At 40.1% G+C, this 10579-nt stretch overlaps 1 protein-coding gene across 2 annotated transcripts; it reads right to left on the bottom strand.

Annotated features, from left to right (window-relative positions):
* Positions 1–5700: 5700 nt before the first annotated feature.
* Positions 5701–10055, bottom strand: prelid1a (PRELI domain containing 1a). 2 transcript variants are annotated; one of them, XM_046848751.1, is made up of 6 exons: positions 9922–10055; positions 9306–9428; positions 7986–8211; positions 7149–7262; positions 6793–6871; positions 5701–6713 (listed from the first exon to the last, which is right to left on the bottom strand). In XM_046848751.1, exons 2-6 carry the CDS (start codon positions 9395–9397, stop codon positions 6592–6594), a joined length of 633 nt encoding a protein of 210 aa, XP_046704707.1. In that variant the 5' UTR covers positions 9398–9428; positions 9922–10055; the 3' UTR covers positions 5701–6591. The 2 variants fall into 2 exon arrangements, with proteins under 2 accessions (XP_046704707.1, XP_046704708.1); XM_046848752.1 differs by having other exon boundaries at positions 9900–10047.
* Positions 10056–10579: the final 524 nt, after the last annotated feature.

Genomic DNA, 10579 nt, shown 5'->3' with positions numbered 1-10579 from the left:
CTTCTAGTCCAGGTTCACATTCAGTGTGTGAAAGTGTGCAGTTGTAACAACTAATTCCCTCATTTATGTACAGTTGTAAACATGAACGGAGGAGTTTATATTGAAAAGAGAGTCTGCTTAGATCTATTATAATAATGCAAATGATGACAGTGCCTCTATTTATTTCCTAAATAAAACCATAAAGGAATACTTCAGTGTTATTCACTGCATGTCAGTATCTTAAGTGGGATTGTCACTAAATTGGTTCCTGATCCTTATAACAAATGTCTGAATGAAACTTGTTAAACTCCTTCAATAAGCGTTTTTTTCAATTTCATTCTAGCTTGTGGGAATCAAAAAACATAATTTACACAAGAGTGAATTGAATGTGATGCTTTGACTGTGTGGCAATGCACAGGTACCAAAAAGTTAAAGACTGAACTGTCGTGCAATAGAAAAAAGGTCATGTGATCTAATAAGTCAGGATTCACCCTTTTCCAAAGAAATGGGTGCATCAGGATAAAAAGGCATGCGCTCGAAGTAGTGATTTAACTGTAATGTATAGTGCCTAGTGTACAAGCCTCAGGGAGCACTGTTAAGACCAGAAATTGTTCAGGTCTAAGCTCAGCAATCATTATGCAGCAATAAAATTAGTACCGGAGTGTGGCCAGGTTTTCCAACTAATGGATTTTCTGGATGAAAAATGCATTTATTGGGCTTTAATTCTGAAAAATCAATTGAGGGAGCATGAAGAATAATATACACACTTCAAATGCCCACTGTGGAGTCCTGACCTTAACCTCAATGAATGTCTCTGGACTTTGAGTTGTTTGACTTTTAAATAGATTTTAAACATTTATGCAACCCTGAACGGAAATACATGTGATGTTGCATAAGGTGGTTAAAATAATCCATGACGCATATACACCAATAAGGCATTACAACTAAATACTAGGGTTATTTTTGGCCAGGCAACATTCCATCATTAAACTTAACTTGAGGAGGAAAAGATTATTTCAGCTGTTGCATCATAGAACATTAACATATCACACCACCTTCCCATGCCATTCATCTTCGGTGTGAAAAGTACCAACACACCAACTCTTTTTTTTTCTCAGTGTTATAGATGTTCAAGTTATGAAATTATTTAATTAACAAACTATTGTTAATGAGCCTGTTACACCGGACACCTAGTTTCTGTACTGTACGCTCCCAGTTCTCCACATGGTAATTTCAATTAAAACAGTCTATACTTATTTCTATTTGAAACATAACTCCCCCAAAAGGTATGTAGGGCGGGGAACCACCCACTGGTCCAACGGCGGTTTCCAGAGGCGTGGCGAAGGATTCTCGCGCGTTCTAATCTTTCCTTTCACATTAGATAATAAGATTTGGATTAATATATTACTTCATTTTTGTTATTGACCTCTTATCTGACTCCATTTAGATAAAACAATAAATATTTGTATAGGTTGTTATTTTACTAATAGTATAATTTTGATGGATGTTTGTCTAGTTATTCTGATTAAGCTCTGGCATTACACTCGTTCATTCGGTTCTCACAGTCGCACATGATCCTAGTATGGGCCCTCTAATTAATATACTGGTCAACGGTCATAAGCGAATCAGTATTGGTCGCTGCCAGAGGTTGGACTATATGCTCAAGCGGCCGCTCTCTGCGTGCTCAACTTTAAACATACTTTATTTAGTCCCCTTAGAGGTGACACTTAATTATTACAATAATTATTTCTAACCACAGATAATGAATAGAATAATATTGAAATAATCAGAGGTTGAGGCTGACCCTATTTAGAGTGATCAGAAATGTTACTCTAAACGGAAATACATATTGTTAGCCCCCACGCTTCTAAGTACACTTAAACTAACGCCAAGTGCTAGTCGTATCTCTAAAATCCTCAGCTGATGTATTATTCACTATCTAACTGGGATTTAGGCCGATCCTAGCCTGATTTTCAGTCCTTACGGTAACTGCGGATGCAACGTTATTACTTGCAGTGTCAACATTTACCGAGCAACACAGAATAAAATCAAACATAACAATTTATTAACCAGGTAAGAAAATCACAATTCAAAGCCAATTTATAGTTCAATTAAAATATAACATAAATACAAACCAATAGTATTTACATTTAAACAGGAAATATAAAACCTTTCATACCTGGTACGAGACGACACACAGTAATCGTGCGGGATATCTGTTTACAGATTCCCTGAATTGTTGGTCAGTTCTCCTTAAATACCCAGATAGAGTAAGCATTATGTAAACATTATTTAGCCATGGAAGTTTGCATTGATTGGTTCTTACAGACCTGTGGGAGGCACCTCGCCTGTATACATCTGTAGTGGGGCACGCCCCTTGTATAGAGTTGTGTTTTCTTTAACTTTATTAAAACCTTTTTTTATTATTTGTTCTATTGCTGTGGGAATGGGACCTGTGTACCAGTCGCGATAAACCTTTGTAAAGAAATGAAACATGAACATTTTCTGTCGTTATTTACATGTGATATGACCTTTCTTACACATAATCATCTGGTGTGCTGTAGAATGTCCTGTGTTGAGGATGTAACATGAAAAGGAGGGGAAGAGGGGTCAGACACTTGTCTGCAGATCCACCATTTGTATGGAGATGTGGTGGTCAAGACCAAGGGTAGCTCTCCGGGGAGCCTACTGTATTCCAGGAAACGTTCTGGTTCTCGAAAGGGGGGTTGCGGGGTCTTTAGTCCCCTGCCGTGAGTCCTGGAGGAAAACGTGTTAGGGCCCATATCCTGGCCCACACCCCTCTCGGGCATCCATGCTGTGTTCTCGGGGGGGGGGCCGACCTTTTGGTCAGGATCAAGCAAAAGTCTTACAGGTAGAAACTAGTGCTGTGCAAGGATAGTGTAGGAGAGTGGAGGTTTGGGTTGGTACTTTAAATGTTGGTACTATGACTGGTAAAGGGAGATAGGTAGATGATATGATGGAGAGGAGAAAGGTAGATATGTTGTGTGTTTTGGAGACCAAGTGGAAAGGGAGTAAGTCCAGGAACATTTGAGGTGGGTTTAAACTGTTCTATCATGGTGTGGATGGAAAAAGAAATGGTGTAGGGGTGATTCTTAAGAAAGAGTACAGTAAGAGTGTAGTGGAGGTGAAGAGAGTTTCTGGTAGGGTGATTAACGTGAAGCTGGAAGTTGAAGGGGTGATAATAAATGTCATCAGTGCCTATGCTCCACAAGTGGGTTGTGAGATGGAGAGAAGGAAAGATGCTGTAGTGAATTAGATGAAGTGGTAGATAGTGTACCTAGAAATGAACGATTGTTGATTAAGGGAAGACTTAAATAGGCATGTAGGTGAAGAGAACAGAGGTGATGGGTAGGTATAGCTTTGAGGAGAGGAATGTGGAAGGGCGGATGGTGGTAGATTTTGCTAAAAGGATGAAGATGGCCATGGTGAACACTTATTTTAAGAAAAAAGAGGATCATAGGGTGACGTATAAGAGTGGAAGAAGGTGCCATTGGTGGACTATGTTCTATGTAGGAGATGCAACCTGAAGGAGATTGGAGACTGTAAGGTGTTGGCAGGGGACAGTGTAGCTAGACAGCATCGGATGGTGGTCTGTAGGATGGTTTTGGAGGTGAAGAAAAAGAGAAGAGTGAGGACTGAAAAAAGAAAAATGTTGCTGGAAACTGAAGGTGGAACACTAGTGTGAGATTCAGGGAAGAGGTTTAGAGAGGGGCTCAATGGTGGTAAAGAGGTGTTGGATGATTGGGCAACTACTGCAGAAGTTAAAAGGGAGACTGCTAGAAAGGTACTTGGTGTGATATCTGAAAATAGAAAGGTAAACAAAGAAACGTGTTGGTGGAATGAGGAAGTGCAGGAAAGCATAAGGAGAAGGAGGTTGGCAAAACAGAATTGGGATCAACAGAGTGATGAGAAAAGTAGGCAGGAGTACAAGGTGATGCAGCGAAAGCAAAGGAAAAGGCATATGAGGAGCTATATGTGAAGTTGGACACAAAGGAAGGAGAAAAGGATTTGTACCGATTGGCCAGACAGAGGGACCAAGCTGGAAAGGATGTGCTGCAAGTTAGAGCAATAAAGAATGGAGATGGAAATGTGTTGACTAGTGAGGAGAGTGTGTTGAAAAGATGGCGGGAGTATTTTAAACAGCTGATGAATGAAGAAAGTGATAGACAGAAAGTTGGATGATGTGGAAATCGTGAAGCAGGGAGTGGATAGGATTAGTTAGGAGGAAGTGAGAGCAGCGGTAGAATATGGGTAGAAGCATGGAGATGTTTAGGAGAGATGGCAGTGGAGTTTTCAACAAGATTGTTTAACAGGATTTAACAAGGTGAGCAGAAGCCTGAAGAATGGAAAAGGAATGTGCTGGTACTGATCTTTAAGAATAAGGGAGATGTGCAGACCTGCAGTAACCACAGGGGAATAAAGTTGATCAGTCACACCATGAAATGTATTTATGTAGTTATGGGAAAGAGTAGTGGAAGCCAGGCTGAGAGGTGACCATCTGTGAGCAGCAGTATGGTTTCATGCCAAGGAAGAGCACCACAGACACATTATTTGCTTTGAGAATGTTGATGGTGAAGTATAGAGAAGGTCAGAAGGAGTTGCATTGTATGTTTGAAAGCAAGAGAAGAGAAAATGTATGACAGGGTGCAGAGAGAGGAATTGTGGTATTGTATGAGAAAGTCATGTGTTAGAGAAGTATGTAAGGGGGGTGCAGGACATGTATGAGGACAGTGTGACAGCAGTGAAGTGTGCAGTAGGAACGACAGAATGGTTCAAGGTGGAGGTTGGACTGCATCAAGGATCAGCTCTGAGCCCTTTCCTGTATGCAGTGGTGATGGACAGATTGACGGACGAGGTCAGACAGGAGTCTCCGTAACCTATGATGTTTGAGGATGATATTGTGATTTGTGGTAAGAGTAGGGAGCACGTTGAGAAGAGCCTGGAGAGGTTGAGGTATGCGCTGGAGAGAAGGGGAATGAAATCAGCAGGAGTGAAACAGAGTGCATGTGTGTGAATGAGAGGGAGGGCAGTGGAGTGGTGCGGTTGCAGGGAGAAGAGGTGGAGAAAGTTAACGAGTTTAGGTACCTGGGGTCAACAGTGCAAAGTAATGGAGAGTGTGTTAGAGAAGTGAAGAAGAGTGCAGGCAGGGTGGAGTGGGTGGAGAAGAGTGGCAGGAGTGATTTGTGAAGGGTATCTGCAAAAGTGAAAGGAAAAATTGATAGGACTGTTGTGAGACCTGCGATGTTTTATGGTTTAGCGACAGTGGCATTGAGTAAAAGACAGGAGGTGGAGTTGGAGGTAGCTGTTAGAGGGACAGCGCATGTAGGACGTTTAAGAGAAAAGGTGAGGTGCAGAGGAGGGACATAGGGTATATTGGTAGGAGAATGCTGAGAATAGACCCACTAGGAAGGAGGAATGGAGGAAGGCCAAGGAGGAGGTTTATGGATGTGGTGAGGGAAGACATGCAGGTAGTTGGGTTGAAAGAGGCAGATGTAAAAGACAGGGGGGTACAAAGACGAATGATCCACTGTGGTGACCCCTAATGGGAGGAGGGGAAAGAAGAAGTAGTAGTAATAACTAAATTAACTCCTATCAGCAGGAGAGAACGTTTTTCCCTCAATACCTTGTGTTTACATTTTATTTGAAAAATTATGCCTTTGTAAGTAAAGACCTTTAAAAAGTAATGATCAATTCAACATATTAGATAGAAAACATTTATTGACAGTAAGCAAATGCTACTGAATTTTTACATTAACAGTTTGTACTTAATATTTCAAGATTTGTTTTCCAGTAAATAGCATTTTAAACAATAAAATTCAAGTCATTTGCACAGACATTGCCCATCACTGCATTCTTATCTTTGTGGTTTATTTTTGTTTTTTTTTTGCTGTTGTACAGCACACACAGGCAATGACTGTTTTGTAATGTGGACCCTATCAACTCTCATATCACTTCAATTTGAAGCATTGAAATCATATACAGCAAACAGAAAGAGATGTAGAAAGAGCAGAAAGATAAAGAGCCTAGGACACAGCTGAACAAAGACGAGCCCCAAAAAGCTGCCACTTCTGGGCCCTTAAACTACAACTGCTCATTTGTACAAATTAGATAAATAAAGCGCTTTGGATAAGATCATCTGCCATAGACATTAAAATGAATGTAATGTATTGTTTTTTCGGTCAAAACTAGAACATTTGATGCGACTCCTGAATGATTTACTGCCCTTGACAAATTTTACACAATACAAGTAGTAGCCACACATCAATTCATCTCAGTCTTCAAGGATCATGTTTTATGTAATAGAATCGTTCTGTCACATACTTAGCACAGACGATACCAACAAGGATCCTATACGCTGTTATTACTACAGCATACACACTGCAGTCACTACAGTTATGTCAGTTTTGATTTCGTATGTTTCCTGCCTATACAGGATATCTTAAAACTAGGATTCTAAATAGGATATAGGAGACTGAACATAGTCGCATCGTACCAAAATACTGAATATGTGGGCTTTAGTGATAAAACTTGAAGAAGTGAGAGAATGGGTACAATAGGGGAAAAGAGGCACAAGCTTGCAAAGTCTCGACATCATACATATTGTTTTTTCTGTGCTTGTGAAGCCAGGCCTTTAGCCTTTTCTTTAGCGGCGAGTGCAGTCTCTCGAGCTTTCTCTGTTGCCGTCTCTGCCAGTGTCCTTGTGGGAGTTTCACCTGCACACATAAGTGAAACTTAGCAACAGACGGTTACAAAAAGTTCCAAACCAAGTGCTTTATTTACACGAGTTCTTACCTTGCATTTTGGCCAAGACATATTCGAATCCTTTCATGGTCTTTACTACGCTGCTCTTAAATCGGGCAAGGCCAAATTCCTATTAAAAATAAAGAAAAAATAAAGAAAAATGCTTTTAGGCAAGCAAAAATGTTTACATGAAATACATGGAGGCTGGAGGTTAATCACAGTGATTAAACTACAGACAAAGCAGCTGTTTAGCAGTCAAGAGGCCACAACTGGCTGGCCTTCACAGGGTAATCAAGCCTTAAGTGTAATTCATCACTGAATTTGAGTCACTGCTGGTTCTGTGTTATTTAAACCTCAGTAACCTTTGGCTTGGTTTGGCAGTCATACATACTCTCTAACCCACTGACCTGAACAGCTCTGGAAAAACCGTAGAGATTGGAGGAGATCCATGCTTCTCTCTTGACATCTGTTAGATTGCTGTTTTCAGGGCTGACTGTGTACACACAGCGCTCCTCCACAGACTAAAGAAAAAACATTTTAGAGTCAGATTTGCTGCTGGGAAGAAAAAACAAACAAAAAATAAATAAAGTCTCACACTACATTTCTGACATACAGAAAAGAGTTCTGGGTTTGTTGTTTTATATGGTAAAAACATTACATTTTATTAAATGAGGAAAGAAAGAAGTAAAACATGTCTACTCAAACAGCTGAAAGTATGTGGCTAGGTAACTATTACAATCATATGCTTGCTGAACATAACAAGGTCAAAGTATTGCACATTCTGGAAAAGTGTTTGCTTCTGACTTTGCAACAGGTTGGGAAATAAACACATGCATGGGTGTGATGGTGAGGTATCTACATACTTTGGCAATATACCATATGCTGTTTGTATATTAGAAAATTATGAATGAAGGCACAAAGGAAATGTGTTTTTTATTTAGAATTACATTTCTATTCAGTACCAAGACATCAGCTGTTTACTGAAATATCACTCTGCTTTAGAACCCATTCATCTGCACATGACTGCCAATGATCATTTGACTAATATTAAAGAAAAAGAGGGATAAAGAAGGTTGAGAAACATTAAACAGTACTACAGATAATCGCTAGACTCTGTACGAGTAAAGTCGGATAAGATTAGCGATTAAACATTTTTCATATCTACAAGAAACAGCAAGTGCCTCGCTGGGTCACGATAATCGTACACCATGTTCGTACTGCAGACGACCCAAAAGTAATCTTACCATGATTGATGCGTGGCTGATATTCCAGGTGAAAGTGTGCAGAGTCCTGTTCTGAGGATCCACTACAGAGTCCTCAATGATGTAGGCTTTGCGTGCCATTTGGCTGGGCAAAAACTTTTCTGCCCAGTGCGGTGCTCGGCTGGTTTTGGTCAAGAGTTTTCGGGAAATGAGGCAATTATCGGGAGTCACCCCACGAAAGATGATGTCTTCAGTCAACACATGCTTACTACAGAGAAGGGGGGAAAAGAACTTACTGATTTCTCCTGGAAAATATTTACCACTCAATTTTACCCGATTCAACTTAACAAGAAAAATCCTATCCTTAATGACCTGAATATTTTATATGTGAATTATGTTTTTCAATCACAACCAGTTTTATTTTTTGTTACAAAGTGCATTTCACCGATATCATAATATCTGTTTACTTTCCCATTAATTAAGTGTGTTATGCAGAATTCAGTTTAACAGCCTGCTGATAAAAGTGCTGGAGGGATTTAACCTTTACTTTAACTCCGTTAAAAAAAAAAAAAAAAAAAAAGGCGTTTTAATTCTGTAGATCAGATCTCTCAGCTCCTCCAATTTTACCCTTAAGGTCTGACAATACACTAATCCTATTACATCAGTGCAGTGCAGCACTCAAGAACTAACTACTCAAAGAAAAGCTGCGATCACACTACAATTTTATTTTCTTTCGACTTCCTTTTAACACGTGAACAGTGGAAACTGGATGCACCAGGCTTCAATCCTGATTGCTACACTGCAAAGTTCAAGCCTGACGAACTCTTACTTGCATCAACGTATGACCTATAGGAGATCGATACGTCACGACAAAACCTTGTCCGGAAAGCATTGATTTATGTGTTGCAGCATTTATAAAAATGCAGCTTGAAAACAAGGAACATAACATAAAATCAACATAAAATAAGCTGCCTGGATGGCAGTGTTGCTGCATTCGATTTGCATCGGTTCACATTATCATATCCGGTTTGCTTCAACAAATTCACAGCAGCTCTCCGAAGACATTTTGCATCCTGAATGTTTAACGCGACCGTAACTTCACACAAAACTCCAGCACCACCCGACAACCAGAATCATAAAAACTACACAAATACGTATATTTAACATATTTCAGGGTTGGACTTTTTCGTTAGTCTGCTGATTGGTTGAATCACATGCAGCTCAAATTGGTTTTCTGCTGGTGACTATGATACTGAATAAGAGCTCCCAAAAATAATCACCTACACATTTCTGTAGGAAAGGACATCTTTCTGGTCATCGATAAATAAAAGCATTCTATGAAATGATAATCATTAGTCGTACCTGTAAGGATTTGGGTATCTTTCCCAGAATGCTTGAGAAACATGGTCCCATGTGCCTTTCAGAGAGCCCAAACAACTGTAGTACTTCACCATTGTTCCCAGGAAAAGTGGCTTTCTAAAAGTGCTGTAATAATAAAGGAAAGAGTAAATGAACGAATGAATGAATGGAGTGCAGGAGGAAGCTGTTAACTCTAAAGTGCATATCACCAAATTATAAAATGAACCAAGTGGCCCTAGAAACTTCAGGTCAATGCAGAGGCACAAAAAAATTATATTTCTGAACGTTTTATTGATTGTAGTATTACTAATGAATGGTTCTAGATTCTCTTTCAAAACTGGAAATCTGAGGCTCTGTAGCTTTTTATTACCTTTTTATATAACTAAAAGATAGCTGGTAAATAAATCATGATTATATGGCATCGAGGCGTGCTTTAATAACTCATCCGATCTAGTTCAACTCCCTATCAGTCCCATCTCACATGCTTAGCGCCTGCTGCTACGAGCTAACTACAACCTACATTTTCTTTAATTTTTTGCTTTCATTTCGTTAATTAATTCCCTACACCGAAAAAAGGAGAAACTGTAAAATGTTTACCAAAATCAGAGAAGCCGTCTACCTTGAATTTTTTTGTCATCTCCTATCCTAAGACATTTTAGGAGGCAGGAACAGCTCGAGAACACGATACGTGCTTTCCGTCAGGAAGGTCATGGACAGACACTTCCGCAAAAACGCCCACTACGTGCACTTGTACACTAAGTAGGACGCCTAGCTAGTGCGTAAATACATGCAATTTGCTAATCAGCCACGTGGAAGCAGCACAGTGCAAAAAAGCGCGAGGATTCCAGCAACTGCTTCTCTCCTGGGATTTTCACACACTACAATCTCTACACACGGACTCTACACACACACACACACACACACACACACCCCACAGTTTACAGTATCTGCACAGAGAATACACACCACCGTCTCTACACAGGGACTCTACTCACACACACACACACACACACACACACCACAGTTTACAGTATCTGCACAGAGAATACACACCACAGTCTCTATACAGAGACTCTACACACACACACACACACACACACACACACACACACACACACACACACACACACACACAAACAAACACACCACAGTCTGCAGTATCTGTACAGAGAATACACACCACACAGTCTCTATACAAAGACTCTACACACACACACACAGACACACCACAGCCTACAGTATCTGTACAGAGAATACACACCACACAGTCTCTATAC

This window comes from Silurus meridionalis, chromosome 5 (genome assembly GCF_014805685.1).
Source record: "Silurus meridionalis isolate SWU-2019-XX chromosome 5, ASM1480568v1, whole genome shotgun sequence".
In the NCBI taxonomy this organism is placed as follows: domain Eukaryota; kingdom Metazoa; phylum Chordata; class Actinopteri; order Siluriformes; family Siluridae; genus Silurus; species Silurus meridionalis.
Note: the sequence above shows the minus strand (reverse complement) of the source record. Positions and strands in the feature narration are given on the sequence as shown.